The sequence below is a fragment of the Schistocerca cancellata genome, chromosome 7 (genome assembly GCF_023864275.1).
Source record: "Schistocerca cancellata isolate TAMUIC-IGC-003103 chromosome 7, iqSchCanc2.1, whole genome shotgun sequence".
Lineage (NCBI taxonomy): Eukaryota > Metazoa > Arthropoda > Insecta > Orthoptera > Acrididae > Schistocerca > Schistocerca cancellata.
Window position 1 is genome coordinate 163,324,088 of NC_064632.1, and position 16,326 is coordinate 163,340,413.

General features: G+C 37.0%; 1 protein-coding gene across 1 annotated transcript in view; it reads left to right on the forward strand.

Moving 5' to 3' along the window:
• The window catches only part of LOC126092685 (AT-rich interactive domain-containing protein 5B-like), a 57,620-nt gene extending 41,906 nt beyond the window's left edge, over window positions 1-15,714 (forward strand). Inside the window, exons 4-8 of the mRNA XM_049908407.1 lie at window positions 2,104-2,222; window positions 4,414-4,591; window positions 7,271-7,421; window positions 7,519-7,660; window positions 10,737-15,714. Coding sequence (XP_049764364.1) covers window positions 2,104-2,222; window positions 4,414-4,591; window positions 7,271-7,421; window positions 7,519-7,660; window positions 10,737-12,593 — 2,447 coding nt within the window. The 3' untranslated portion in view covers window positions 12,594-15,714. The remainder of the gene's footprint in view (window positions 1-2,103; window positions 2,223-4,413; window positions 4,592-7,270; window positions 7,422-7,518; window positions 7,661-10,736) is intronic.
• The last annotated feature ends 612 nt before the right edge of the window (window positions 15,715-16,326 follow it).

A 16,326-nucleotide genomic window follows, 5' to 3' on the forward strand; every position in this document is an offset into this window, starting at 1 on the left:
AAGAGACTAGAGGCTTTTGAAATAGGGTGCCAAGAAGAATAGTGAGTATTGAACAGATAGACCAGGCAACTGATAAAGATACAAAGAATAAAATCGGGGACAAAAGGTCTTTATGCCAAAAGTTGAATATAAGAACTTGATAGGACACTTACTGGGGATTTAATAATGGAATGGGGGTGGGGAGGTGAAAGTTGTAGAAGAAGGCCTAGGCATGATTACAATAAGCAGGTTCAAATGGATGCAGGTTGCAGTAATTATGAAGAGATGAACAGACACAGATCAGAACACCACGGAGGGCTGCATCAAAACCAGTCTTCAGACAGAAGACCTGGGCAACAATGGACTTACAAAGCAAGGAATGTGCAAAGCAGATTTGTTATGCTCTCTGGCTGATTTAATACGGTGGCCTGGTTTGTTAAGTTTCTAACAAAATGGCACTCTTAGACAAGATATCTGAGAGATTTTGTGCTGCCAAAGGACTTCAACATGCTATACCAGGCAATGAGGGTAGCTATTGAAATGATAGGACTGAAAACATCTGCAGAGATGTTTCATTCTTGTTTTGACCCCATGCTACATCAATAGTGGTTGGTTGGGTGTGGTTGTATGCTATATTATAACATTCAGTTTTATTTTCTTTGTACTGCAGATACACTTTGCAACAGTGGCATGCATAAGAATGGGTAGCTTCTTGCTTTAGTTATTGGACACTATATACTTACTAGAGTTTGGAAACTGAAGTTTCATATAGTATCTCAATCTGCTGTTACAAATATGTATGTCATTTTCCTAACAATGGATATGGTTCATTTACTGTTAAATGCATTATTTAATGCTTCAGTTCTCCAAAGGCGTAACAGTTACAGACAGTAAGTTGCCAAAAGTAATTGCTCTCAATTGGAAATCACTGTGAAGTACATACTTACTCCTCCCACATTGACTCACTCCAGTGAACTACGGAGTCTTTCAGCAATGGCAATAATTAGTGGAAATATTGATAAAATCTTTGACTTTGTTGTTCTTTTAAAATATGAATTTTTTCTCTATCATACTATGTGTTCTGACTACTGCCATTATCAGATAAAATTTGTGGAAAATCACAAAACAATTCATACTGCAGCATACAGTTCATTTGGGTCCCATACCTAAGTACAGTGATTAGGGATTTTGTTATTCCATGTACTTATAATCAGAAGTGTGCTGTTCAACACAAATGACACCTTTCGAACACAAATAGTGTGAACTGAATGTCTATACTTGTTGATACTGCCATAATTTGATTTGAAATGTTTCACGAATTCACATCACAAATTACATGAAAATATTTGTGTGGAATTGTAGAGACTGTAGATGTACATATTGTGTGCACTCAACTAACTACTGTGTCGTGGAGGTTGTTTGTCATGAAATGGAGTAGTGCTTGTAATTGTGGAATGACCAACACTCATGAAAAAGTTAATTAAACAACTGGTGACTTAAAATGTGTGCACAATAAATTTATCTGATGATGCTGCTGATAAAAATTCAGAAAGTATGCACTAACATCTAGCTTCAGTCTGTCAGTGTTATTGGTAATTTACATTAATGCCTAGCCCTGTTTCTTCAGTTTATATCAGTGTGTGCCTTTAGCGGTGTAGTAGTAAACTTTAGTAGTAATGGATTGATAGCTTTAAAATTAAAGTTGTCAATGTGTAATTTTCTGTATATGGGTACCTTTTACAAACTGAGGACTTTGTGTTTGGCTCTTTGTGTAATTAATAATAAGTTGAACTGAACAATGTTTGAATTCCTAGACCTCACTGAGTATACTTCACATACTTTGAGAAAGGTTTTCGTGGGTATAACATTCATAAAAAATAGCCCATACTCACTGATTGTTCATCATGTCTTACCACAGGGTTGGTTAAACTTTTTGAAATAACTTGGTAAGCTGTATTAGTAATAAACAGATAAGTGGAAGTGCATTTGGAACAAGATGCATGGTCTAGGTGTAAAGGTAATAGGGGCAATGTTGCTGACTATTTTTTGTTTTCCAGCAAAACTTGGAACACATTATGATATGTGTTTATAAACCTTTATGAATTATAATTTCTCACTCCACAGCACCAAATTTGAAAGGACGGCCAAGAAGAAAACGAAAAAAGCGCAGCCTGTCACCCGGTGGCTCCGAATCAAATGAGTCGGAGTCATCACTATCCACCGTATCATCCTCAGCAACAAGGGTATGTAGCAGATATGTCTCTGTCATCCTGTTATGTAATAACTTAACAAGAGAAACCACATCTATGGAGGTTCACACTGAAATAGGTGCAGCGAGTTGCCCATTTGAAACCAAGTATTCAAAAAGAAGGTTATTGGACCTGTTTGGAACAAGAACTAGAGTTCAAGTAGTATCTCTACATACCCAGTTCAGCTTCAGTCCAAATAATTGTTGCAATGTGAACATGTACACCTTATTAAATGCCTGTAATCCATTCAGAAAGATGTTACTTCGATATATATAATTTCTGTGTGACCTGGTGACATAGTTGTCTGGGTGGCCTGTTATGTATGGAATGTTGTTCACCAGTGAGCTTTACAGAGTCACAGCTTAGCTAATTCAACCACACCACGGTGTTTGTAATAGATAGCCAAATGTCTTGGTAAGATGCCATGACAGATATTTGGAAAAATAAAATTTATAATGAAGTAATTTGAAAGGTTTACGGAGATTAAAAAACATTCAAATACTTGACAGCGACATATAAGGCGAGTAGAATATGATGATGGTGTGATGAAAGATAAGCCGAAGGAAGTTTGACAAGTCACAGTTTCTTTCTTTTCTTTTTTTTTCTTTTCTTTTTTCTTTTTTTTTTGCCCTATTCATTAGTCATGCTCCTCCTCCTCCTCCTCCTCCTCCTCTGTGAATCGTGTATTGTAAAAAATAAGTAGAGCAAAAGAGCCATCAGTATAGGATTCTTTGTGATTATGATTAAGAGCTTGTTTCACTACATTAGCATTACCTCCAGAGAGTGTAACTTACCTTCTGTTTCCTTGTAGTAAGTGAGGTGGTGCAGTGGTTAGAGGAACAGGGTTCAAATCCCTGTTTCACAATAGAGATTTTGATTTTCCATGGTTTTCCTGAAAGGCTTACTGTGTGTTCCAGGCTGGCGCTTTTGGAAATAACTTGTCTAGTTTCCCTCCACAGTCAAATTTCTGTCAACTGCTAATGACATCATCATCAATGGGACATTAAATGAAATATTTCTTCCTTTTATTACTTTGATGTTACTTGGTCACCATTTCTCTAAATGCAAGAAGGTCATATGATATAAAAGTTTTTAAATCTCCTATGTTTCATCATGAACCATAGATAATTGGGATGTCAAATGTTACTTATGATCATTTTATTCCATTGATTGATTCGATTGTGTACCCTACCCAAGTTAGGTTTTTCGTGTGTGCTTTCACAATGAGCTTGTTATGTTTGTTGATCTATTCACAAACATCTCGAGATATTCGGTAATGGACTTTGTAACTGACATTAGATTTTTTAGTCTGGCACTCAGTTATAGTTTAACAGCTTCCACATACATTGACCCTGAAGTGGCATATGTCTTTTATGTTCTCATCATTATGTGTTGTTGTCACCCAGTAAGATTTGATTCAAACTGTTTTCAGTCCATGACAGAGGATCCTGAGGTTTTTGGTTTTTGTTTTTGAAATTAGTATGTTGTAATAGACAATACAGTAAATTTTTACTGAAATAGGGACAGCTAAGTATAATAGTCCATCAGTGTCTTACACCCAGTTTCATTCATGTTACTTTGATAAGGGCAATGGTGGTTGTTTGATATGTCTGAAAATCCAATTAATTAATGTAAAGTATTTCATTTGTCCTTTCTTATTTGGTTAATTGATTATTCACTGCGTAGATAATTGCCTTTAACAACAGTGAAAGAACAGATGTTGATTTGTAATCAAAGAGGTGATGCAGAGTATCTTTCTTTTGTAGGTGTGTGGGTGTGCAATTAATACGCACTTAAAAAGTAGAAGGGACAGTAAGGAATCCAGTGTGAAATCTACAACACAAAACTATTTAACTGTGGCCCATGAAAACTGGATTAGTGGATTGATAATGACAATGGTTCATTTTGTCTGGTATCAAGTAAAAAATGTTTGCAGAGGTTGGTGTAGACCAGATGATAGGAAAAAAACTTTGTGGTAGTAGACACTCAAATAATTTGTACCAACATTCAGTAGGTGGCATATTTTGGTATGAACTATTTTTTTAAATATAAAATACAGTTAAGTCACTTGAAACTGTATTTAATCATCCTTTCAGCTCTTTATTATCACTGAATGTGTCTGTGTAACCATGTTTGCTGTATGATTTTCTGCCCATGTGCTGACTGGGAGGTGATTTTGTTGCAGGGGCGGCCCGGTGTGAGGAATGGGATAGCAGACCCTGGCCGCGCGCTGGCTGTGACGAGGCGCAGCGGCCGCCTGGCCTCATCGCCTGAGGAGCGGGACTTCCTTGCCAAGCTGCACAGCTTCATGAGGATGCGCGACACCCCCATCTCCAGGGTGCCCCACCTCGGCTTCAAGGAGAGTGAGTCTACTTACTTCCTGATAGAAATACCTGCAGAAAGTGTATTACACTGGATTATGACACACTATTGTTGTGCCAGAATGCATAGAAAAGGGAGAAAGAAACAAAGAATACTTATAAAATAGACGTGGCTTGTAGCTTCAGTACTAGGGAAGGCTGTGAATCTGCCACTAATGTCGTCAGTTTTTGAGTGCTGGAGAATCTTGCCAATTTTTTGGTCCTCCACAATTACATCACAAAACACTTGTTTTTGGCAGTTTTATGTACTGCACATGTTTGAAGAATCATCAATATGCCACTAGTGTTAAAAAGTAACTTCCAAAAAAACAAATGTTAGTAAGCAAGAAGCTTGTTAAAAGCTAAAAGTAATGACACACATTTTGCGTCCTTATCCCTTCTAATTGATTGTTAAACTATCACTCTGTGGCGGCTCTTATGTGGACTGTATTCTGGTGCCATCTAGAATTTAGAAACATAGCGTGCCTTTACTACAGTGGATAGAATTGCCAGTGCTAGAAACAAAAAGAAGGCTATATACCTCTGTCAAAACATTCATATTAAATCTTGATTAATGACACATCAAAGGATAATTGAGATTCAGAGACATGGATTTGTGAGTGAAGTTCCATCCTTGATTCCCCATTGTTGTAAGCAATGGATGTGAATATTGTGTGGAGTTGATACTCCTACCATAGACTGAGCCAGTTAAGCCGCCTAGAAGCCCAGTGGAGCTATATTCCATAGATGTAATGCGCTCCAAATGTCTGCCACAAGAAGCTATCTTGCATTTCTAGGCACAGATTTAAAATTAATTATCATCTGTTCGGAAAATAACACTTGATATCAACAGTTCCAAAAACATCGACTATCAGTACTCAAATATGTGTGGGAAATATTTGACATGCTTCCTGATAGTTGAAATCCTGTAGTACATTGTTAAGAAATATATTTTAATATATGTTTTGTGGCAGTTCCATTTCATAGGCTTTAACTACATGCCACTCTTGCTATGGAGTATCGCACATGATCCATAGAAGGTACAGTGCCGTATCAGAAATTTTGTAGAGCTGCATCACAGGAAGATCATTAAATCTTACCTGGCACATGTTATTTGAAAAAAAAAAGAGAAAAAAAGAAACACACATTTTAATGAAAAATTAAACTAAAGTACTCTTAAACGATGTGTTTTTTTTTTTTTTTTAATTCATTGAACCTTTCAGGTTAGTATAACATTTTTCAAATTTGTCTGCTTGTTTATGGCATGATGAACCTTCTGAAAGAATAATATCAAATTCTGAAGATTGATGTTATATAATTTGAATATATATTGTATGGTTTACTGTAGCTAACAGGATTTTTTTTGCTGTGTATCCATGATGTTAACTTCAGAATTTTAAAAGACAAACTAACTTTCTAGTATGCTGTGGTTTTAGTGCAGTTGCTCTCTTAACCCAAGTGAAATATGTCTCTTTTAATACAACAGTTGATTAATATGGACATAGCTCTACTAGCAGCTAGCTGAAAATATGTCGCAGTAAAAAATACAAATTTCTTGCATCAATTTATACCTACTCTATAAGGAAATGAATGTATGGAAGAAACAGGGTTTGGGAGTGCGAAGTGTGAATGCCTTCAATAGTTTTGAAATGACAGTTTGCTTAGGGTGAAGATTATTAAGTGTTATTAGCAGTCTAATAAAACAGTATCATCATTAAAGAGAGTTCTGTAGATTTAATTGCTTGAAAGTAATATGCAGACCTGTGATGACAAAAGAGTCAGTTCATCTACCTGTACATCTACATGGATACTCTGCAAATCTCATTTAAGTGCCTGGCAGAGGGTTCATCAAACCACCTTCACAATTCACCCCCAATCTTGTATAGCGTGCGGAAAGAATCTTTCAGTATGAGCTCTGATTTCCCTTATTTTATCTTGGTGATCATTCCTCCCTATGTAGGTCGGTGTCAACAAAATATTTTCGCATTCGGAGGAGAAAGTTGGTGATTTAAATTTTGTGAGAAGATTACGTTGCAACGAAAAACTCCTTTGTTTTAATTATATCCAGCCCAAATCATGTATAATTTCTGTGACACTCTCTCCCATATTTCGCGACAATACAAAACGTGCTGTGTTTCTTTGAACTTTTCGATGTACTCCGTCAGTCCTATCTGGTAAGGATCCCACATATCTTTTCATATAAATCCTTCAGTCATTGATGAAGTACTTGTAATATAATGACACATTAAGGCTGTCTGATTATCTTGCAGTGAAATGTATTGATTTTTGAACTCTTTTATATTGCTCCAGACACACACAAACTTGGCTTGAAAAGTTTGTCTTTCAAAACTGAGAAGTTACAATGAATCACCAATTACTGCTCTGAAAATAGTCCACCACTTTTAATTTGCATGATAGGGGACTGAAACATATTTTTGAAATGAATACTCATGGAGTGTTTTGCATTTTCCGGACAAAAATTAATATTGCCATTTGTGCTTCATGTTGTTGGGTTTTTATGAAGGGAAACAGTCTGATCAGAGGATGACTGTTATCATGGGTATGTATATTTATTTCTAATCATTTCCAATTTTACACGTCCATGTAGTAATGTTAGTTTAAAACATAGTGTTTGCTCCAGAAAATGCAAATATTGTTTCATAAGATTGTTTTTTCTTTCAGTTGATCTCTTTGCATTCTTCACTAAAGTCCAGAAACTGGGAGGCTATAATGCTGTAACTGCCAACAAGATGTGGAAGCCAATCTATGATGAATTAGGTGGTGACCAAGGCAACACAAGTGCAGCCACTTACACAAGGAGACATTACGAGAGGTGCGTCTTGAATAATCTTTCTGAGTGTCCTGTGGCAACATAGATGAGTGTGTTGGCAGCTGGACTAAGCTTTGCTATTACTTTATTTCATTTACAGGTTATTGTTGCCTTATGAGAAAAGTGTGAAAGAAATTCCAAGCAAACAGGCCAGTAACCGACAACTTGTTAAACTTAAAGCTGTAAAACCAGCTGAGAAGAAGGAAGTGACTATTGTACAAAGCAAGCAGACTGACACAAAGGTTAGTGTCTCAGAATGTATTACTTTTCAGTCCATCTTCTATTTTAAGCCTGCACCATTCTTCTTTTACTATCAGATAAATATACATAATATTAATTATAATAAAAGGCGGAGAATTTTGTACAGCTTTCCTAGTGTTGAAAAGTGTGCTGCTTGTGGTACTTATTTAGAAAGTTTAAAATGAAGACACATGGCTGTTGCTTTTTTGCAGTCATTTGAAATGGTCAGGTGGACTGAAGGGTAAGAGTAGAGAAAAATGATGTGTATATGTGGCAGTTCATCCACTTTCTGAAAGTGTGCTGGCAAAGTAAAAGTGAATGAAGCTCATGCATACTCTATACTGGCAGTAAAGATGATTTATTTCCTGGGTTATGAATTGTAATATAGATGCAGAAGCTAGTTCTGATTTGAGACAGTTAACTCAATTATCATCTGTTGGAACTTATACCTTTGCATCTCCCCCTTACTGTCCCTGATGTTTTACGCTGTGCCACATTCGTGCAAACCACTCGATGAAGATTTTACTGTAGGCTCCCTGCGTAACGCTCATTAGGAAAGGATACACAGAGCTGGATACTTTTGGAGGTGCAGATCCATGACCACAGAGAGATTCTTTGAGGAGGAAGAAAGTATGACATGAGCTAGTTAGGGCTTTAGTGTGGACAAGGAACTGTATTTTTCCAAGTCTGCTGAAAAACAGCCTATATTTTCACCATAATTATGATGAACTAGGACATTGTTACTGTGGAGCAGGATCCCACATGGAGCTAATTTTAGAGTAACCTCTGTAGCCTGATTCCAGAAGGTGAGCTGAGAGTTATTGTCTTTGCCTCACCCAAATTCTAACGATGTGACCAATTGCCATGAAGAATATATGTGCCATCTCTCTCTCTCTTCATTCTTCTCAAGTGGACTGCTTCTGTTAAAACATGCAATTGTGACAGCTATTTTGACTGCATTTGAGCACCCAGAATCAAGTTTTTCTAATATTTGCTGGCAGAATTCAGCAAGTTGAGTTTTTTGCTCAAGGGTAACTCCAGATCGTTTTTGCACGAAGACTGTCTTCCATGATTTTATAAGTCGCTGGCAGACCGATTCCAAGAATGCACTCAATTTATTGACAATTACAGCAAAGAGCCATCTCCAACCATCATTCCAATTCCAGCTACACCTGTTACTGGCCATGAGGAATGACTTTTGCCTTGAAGAGAGTTTCATGTGTGAATGTGTTAAACTCATGGAATAATGTTGCTTTGAAAGATGAGTAACTATCAAATGCCTGCTGCGAGCAGTCCAAGCACTGATTAGCATTTAAGCCTACCTTAAAATTATATTAAAAAACTCATGGGAAAATGCTTGTATTTCCACTCCATTTCTTCTACATTCTAACAGGCTCCTATGAAAGATTAAAGGTAATTCCTGTTGGCTAAGCTTGTTGGAATTTTTAACTACTTTCTAGAAGTGGGTGTTGCTAAAGACAAAGTTTCTTTGAAATGAAACTATCAACAACTACCTAGGATGTCCAAAAACCTTCACAATAATGCTCACATAATCCTGATATGTTGTTTGGATGAAAGTGGAACTGTAACTCTGGTCTTTATGGTTCATAATTGGATTATTGGAAGGAGAAGTTATAAAGGAAGATAAAACCAAAAGACTGACACACAAGACTGTGTGTGCACTTTCACTGGAATAGTGCTTTACCTCTGAGAACAGATGTCAAAATGTAGAAAGCACACAAATTGAAATTTAAATTAATTCAATACTAATTTAATGTCAAGTGATACCTCCTTCATCTCTTACTATAAAATTTGTATCAGTGAAAAGGAATGCTTATCAGATGAGAGAGTTATAACATACGTAATGAAGTAGACATGAAACCTGCATCTCTCATTGGATGGAAAAAATTAAAATAGTCTCACATATTTCAGGTTTTTATAGCTTATAAAGCACTAAGCTTTAACTTATTACTATATCATATGTGCATGTTAATTAACATGCACATATGATACTGTAATAGGTTAAAACTTAATGTTTTATAAGCTATGAAAATAAGCTATAAAAACTTAAAATATGTGAAACTAATTTAATTTTTTTTTTCCTATCCAATCAGAGAAGTAGGTTACATGTGAATGTTTACGTTTTTTCTTAAGTTGGAGTATGGTTGGTTGTATCCATCAAAATTTGTGACCCAAAAAAAGGCTCAGATTTTTGCTTTTTTGGAGAACAATATCTTAATTGAGTGATTTTAGCACAATAACAAGAAGGAGGTTCTGGCAGAGTGGAGAGTTGAGCTAGGACTTGCAATTTGCTTTGGGGACTCAGCTGGTACAAGCAGTGCATGTGAAAAGCACTTCTAGGTACGGGACATTTTCTTTAATGGTCAAGAAGATTCATAATGACTCTCATATAAATGCTATGTTACCCTAGCCTTGCTTAAGCCATTATTGCATCTATCTCAGAGACAACTTCAGTTAGTCACAACTTGTTACACACTTCATGCTTACTTTCTCTTGGTATTTTTCCTGTACTTTTTCTAGAAGAAGTACATCAACTGTTTTCTGAAGAATGTTGCTGTGATATTATTGTACTTATGCTGTTGTACTGACTTAAACTGATTGATCAGCATTTTTCATAAAATTCCGAACTGTTTCCTGACTAGGTCAGGCATGCAGCTAAATGTTGCCAAAAGTGAACTCAGTTTGAAGGACTCTTACAAACTCAGAAATGCATTAGAATTCAGCAAGCCATAATAAATAACTAAATGATTCAGTGATGAATAAAGGATGCTATCAGTTTGAGAAGTTTTTTTTTTGTCAATATACAGCAAAAAAAGGAACTAAAAAATTAGGATTATGTTTGTGGCACAAAAATAAACAAAACCCATTGTTAAGAGTGTGTTGTGACTGTAAAAAGCCAAGGCAGATTTAATTCAAAAGTGAATGGCCAGGCTTTTATACACTTCTGTCATGGACAAGATAAAATGTTAGTGAATGCCTCATGTTGTCTAAAATTATGACCTCAGGTGTAAACCTATCACAGATGTTTACCAGTGCCATTTTTGTGTCGTGTTTCAGAATGCCATTACAAATGGGAACCGCAGTGATAAGGCTGCAGCAGATGTGAAGTCATCTTCTTTGAGAAGTACACGTCCAAAATCGGAGAAGTCACAGGATGCTCCTGGCACTACTACTAACACAACAGAGCCTGCTCCACAAGGCAAAGAGAACATTCCAGTGCCCAACAAACCAGAGAGACCTGCCACTGATGCAAAATCCGAACAGCCGAGCAAAGCAGCTGAACCTGAAATCATAGACTTGGTTTCCGACCAAGACTCACCGGTGAAGATTGGCAAGACTCCTGTGCCAGCACTGAAGAAGCGCAAACTGGAGATCCTGAAGGAAGGTGGCCTGGAGGTGACTGCCATTTCTTCCAGTGTGCCGGAAGCCACGGTCGGCTCAATAACGATTGTACCGGAGCGGCGGCCATCAGTGATACAGCACGCGGCACCAGTGCCGTCAGCTGAGAACCAGGTGTCAATAACAGTGACTCCTGATGTCAGCCACATGATAGAGATGGCCAGCTCACCAAACACAGACTCAGCCTCTACACCATCTCCATCGCCCAACTACGAGTCTGCAGGTACTGCCACCGGAGCTGCCAGCTCGCTCAACAGCCACCGTTACCTGCCCGAACTCAAGATACCTTCAGTGCAGAATCTTTATGGCAGCATGTCATCTCCTCCTCCAGCATCCTCATCTGCACATTCCAGCAGTTCTTGTGATAGCTGGACACCTCCAAAAGTGGTGCAGTCACGCTCCATCTATGCGCGCTCAGAGACTGTCATCTATGGTGACCCTAAGGATGAGATAGAACACCCCAAATACTATGTCCCTGGACGTGTGCCTCCGAGGCCACTTATACCGACCGAAGTCCTAGACCTGAGGAAGAAGGGTTCTGAGAAACCAATTGTGACTGTGAGCCGTATCCCCAATGCAGACCCTCCTTTTTCTGGACTGAGTACTCACAGTAGACCATCTCCAAAGCCAAACAACGGCCCCCAATTCTCTGTAATTGGTGGGCGGCACATTGTTGGCTCCAATTTGGAAATCACTGTAGTTGATGTGCCAAAAACCCCCGTGCAGCCCCAACCTAGGCAAACCAGTCAGAGGAACACACAATCCCAAAAGAAAGGTGCATCTCAGAAATCCACGTCATCCAAAACGAACTCTAAAAGTGAGAACAGTAGGCAGAGTTCTGCGAGCGACTCTCACAAGAGGAACAGTAGTTCTACCTTCAATGCAGCCCAGCTTATAATACCGAACCCGTACCTGTCGTCTACTGCAAACGGACGCAAAAACGTTGCCGAACTAGCTAGAGTTCGATCACAGCAGCAACAGCAACAGCAGCAGCAACAGCAGCAGCCACAACAGAACCACCACCACCAGCAGCAAGCACAACAAAACCATCAGCAGCAGGTGCAGCAGCAGCAACAGCAACACTCAGTAAGGCAACAACACAAAAAGAATGTGAACTCATCTGAAGACTCTGTGTCCTACTTGCCTCCCAGCGTACAAGGCTGCAGTGTTGCCAGCTATCCACCACATGCCGAGTCAGTGAGTGGAAGCACAGCCAAATCTCCTCCCTATTTGCCAATTGTTGACCCTATGTACTACCAGTCGGTGTTTGGTGGAAGGACTCCTGCATTGTTTTCAGCGGGCCTCTTGCCACGTGTGCAGTCGTCGGCATCAACGCCAGTGTTTGCTCCCACTGCTGAGCAGTTACAGTTGTACAAAGAGCTCATGAACCACCACCACGGGGGACTCTCGCTGAGCCAGCAGATTGCGGCTACTGGTAACTTCTTAGGCCTCTTGCGGGATGGGTCCACCTCTATTACTCCAGTCAGTCCTACGCAGTTCCCCACATTCAAATGACATCAGTAAAGATGTGCACAGTATCATTAAATTCTTGTGACATTATGGTGACTGTAGCATACAGAATCCCCTGTTAAATGACCTCTCATTTCACAGATAATTTTTATTTTGACTGATAATGGCATGGTATATCTGTCCATTATACCATTCATTATTTTTCTTTGAACACTTTTATTTCAGAAAATATCTGTCAATAGTACTTGTACTATACCCCGAGCAGTTATTATTCTTTTGTTTTAGAAGAATTGACTGTGCTAAAATTATAGTTAACAGTTGCCAAATATTTTATATGTGTGTCTCCAAAATTGCAGTCACATGTACTGTGTCTAGTAAGAGGCTTTAAATCAAGTTTGTAATATTGTAATATAGTTGAACTTTTATTCATGAAGAACTTGTTGATTGTTCATTAGTTTCTTCACAATCAGTAGGTTATGCTGTAGGATGTGTACAGTATTCAGTTTGATTGATTGTAGTGTTGAGTGAGCACATATAGGGGGAAACAGAGGGAGCTGTAAAATAGGAAAGCTGAAAAGCTACATCTCCTATTTCTTCATTAAATGTGTTTCCAATGATTTTATTTGAAGCATGTGTTTCAATAAGCAGAAAGTTATTTTTTTAAGAAGTAAAACTAGAAGAAACTAATAGTGTGAGGGCATTACAGGAAAATATGTTTGTGTGTTAAAATTCAATATTTTTATTCTTGGGCATTTATTTTTATTGATTTGAATAGTAATATTTTAGCTGGATGCCAAAGAGCAGATTCGTTTATCAATACATATTTTGTACATTCATTGGAATTAGCTTTCATAACTCACTGTAGCGCTGAGATGCGTTACACAATGTGGAAATGTTGACACACTGAGTGGTGGCTACAGCATCGTTACATTTTATTTTGAGAGTGGATACAAACGATTATGAAGTGGCAGCTTGTGGTATTGATATGTACAAACTTTAGCATGCACTGATTATATAAGTCACAGTAATTATCTCTGTGTGAGAATACTGAAATGAAGACAGATAAAAACAGTAATGGTGTATGTTACTGTTACAGTGGAAGTATTTGTTTTGTAGAAAATCTTGCCAGCAACGGAAGAAATGCTTGTGAACCTGGTAATCCCAGAAACTAAATATTACAGACTCAAAGTTCTCATTGAATAATAAGTGGTTTGCTTCTCCAAGCACCTTTCCAGTTTCTGTGTATATGATCTCACTATGTACCTGGCGTTTTTCAACCTATTTCATGGCTCATTGTAAATATCGCACTTTCATAAATTACACAGAAAATTCCCAAATATCTACAGTGTTCAAATGTGGCCATAAAAATACCTCAATGTAATGCACTGATTTTGTTCTTTTCTTCAAACTTTTTCTTCTGTGTTCAACTTTTAACCCTTGCATTTTATTTTACATTGGAGAAAGATCACCTGTGTATGTGTGTGGTTCATGTCGTTATGTAATTTATGTACATATCAGATTTTTGCTTTATTCTTACTTTAGTATATTTTGGCTTGAACTTATTACAGAGAAAAGAGTTTTAGATTAAGAATATTTAATTTTTGTTATGACATTATTAAATTTTCTATTTAGTTATTTAGTAATATCAAATTTATACTTATAATTTTTTTAGTTATTTTGAGTTATGAGAAGTATAAACAAATTTTGTAATAATTTGTTATAAAATGGCATGGACTTTATCATGATATTGCATTTGATTGCAACTTCAGAAAAAAAAGTGAATGATTGTGTGTAGTTGTTAGTCATTTGCAGTAATGTGCAAATGGTTCTTTCTTGTATATTAAGAGCCTGTATGTAAATACTGAATCTGATGCAACTTGCTGTAATAATCAGTGTGAAAACTAACCTTTTACACCATCTTAGGTATATCTGGATAACCTTATTGCAAAAATGCATGTATGCCAGTGCAAGCACAAACATAAATTATAATTATACATGCTGTATACTTCTGAAATTAACCACCAATGTTGAAACATAAGGATACATTTCTCAATTTCTGCATCTGTGGTAGCATGTAATTCTACATGGTGTGTGGCCCAATTTTTATGAATAATATGAAACCCCCTACTTTTTAAATTAACTGTTTGTACCTGTGTTAAACTACAATCACGACATTCATCAAAGCTGGACAGGAAAGTTTTTTTTACTTAAACATTATCCTGTTTATATAACTAAATTCGAATAAATTTGTTAATTCAGAATGTAAGTTTCATGTATAAAGCTTAAATTGCCTGTCAGAAATATTAATTGGGGATGAAAAGGAATGTTACGTCCCATAGTGCTCAGAACCATTTGAACCATTTTTTGATGAAAAGGAACTTGTTGGCACAAATTTCTGAGGTGTACAGCTTTTAAAACTGTCCTGAAATTCTGTAACAGTTTTTTCGGTCTGAATGTGTTCGTATCTGTAGTACTTCCAATCCAATTTAAGAGAGATAGTAAATCCGTTATATAGCGTAACATGAAGGTCCAAACAGCATATATCACAGGCTGCTACTGAAATGTGTTTCTTGTTTCTTCGATGACTTGCAGTAAGTCTTCAATTTTTCAACTGTTCTCTTAAAAAAATGAGAGAGCACTCAGGGATTATATACGCAATGAAGACAAAATTTTTGCCATAGTTGTTTTGAAGTAATTTTTTGCTGTGTCTTAGGTTGCCAGAATGAATTGCAAGAACTGTACCATGTAACTTATTTTCAGTACAGTATACCATTAAATCTTCTGTTGTATTTTTTGTAGAGGCTGACATTGGTATTATGTCTGTATGTGAAGTGTAATATAATTGTGATATTGTATTTTGTTAGTGGTTTAGTCCGGCAGCAATGCAATGTGAAGTACATATTGTGTATATTGTTTTACTTTTATAATAAAAATCTTATCTGCCTAAACTTATTTGGAAGCTGTAAAATATGTAATAACACCTAAAGTAATTATTGAAAAATTTAACTACAAAAAATCCAGTAAAGTTTGGAACAAGTGTGACACCGTATGTTGTGAATTTGCATAGAATACTACGTTTTACTGCAGAACATTCCTGTGTCTGTGTAACTGTACTACTCTAGTGTCATTGCTATTGAAATGATGCAATACAAAACAAATACATTTGTGGCAGCTATAAAAATTATGTCAAGTTATATTATTTATCTTTTAAGAGCTTCACTGCCCTCAGTGTTATAGTGCAAATTTTCTCAGTTTTCCTTTCAATATAACATTCTCATGTGTGGACAACTATCTTCTGGGCTGGAATGTGTTTGACAAGAATGCAGTACATTTGCATCTCAGTGTAGATCTCTATAATGTAACAGCAATGGTGATGCTCTCCAGTGTCAACTCTATGCTTCAAAGTGCTGGGCTTGGGAGACACTTTTTACTCTCTCTGAAACTCTTGCTTAAGAATTACTTACAGTCAGTCATTATTATGTAAGTCATAGGTGATAATGTGATTGTGTAGGAGCTACACATAGGAGCTTGGAGCTACAGAAGAACGTCATTTATCTGAGAATCAAAACTAAATCTGTGTGATGACTAGCACAATGCCATTTTAGAAGGTGACCTTTCAAGTAGAAAATGATCTGCAACAAAGTGGGATTCTATAAATATAAAAATAGGTTAAATTTTAATGGCAATGAGAGACTGGAATTTTCAAGTAAGAAGTGGATGCAGAATAAGGACAAAATGAGGTATAATGTTAAGCCGCTAATGATGCAGGGGAAGATCA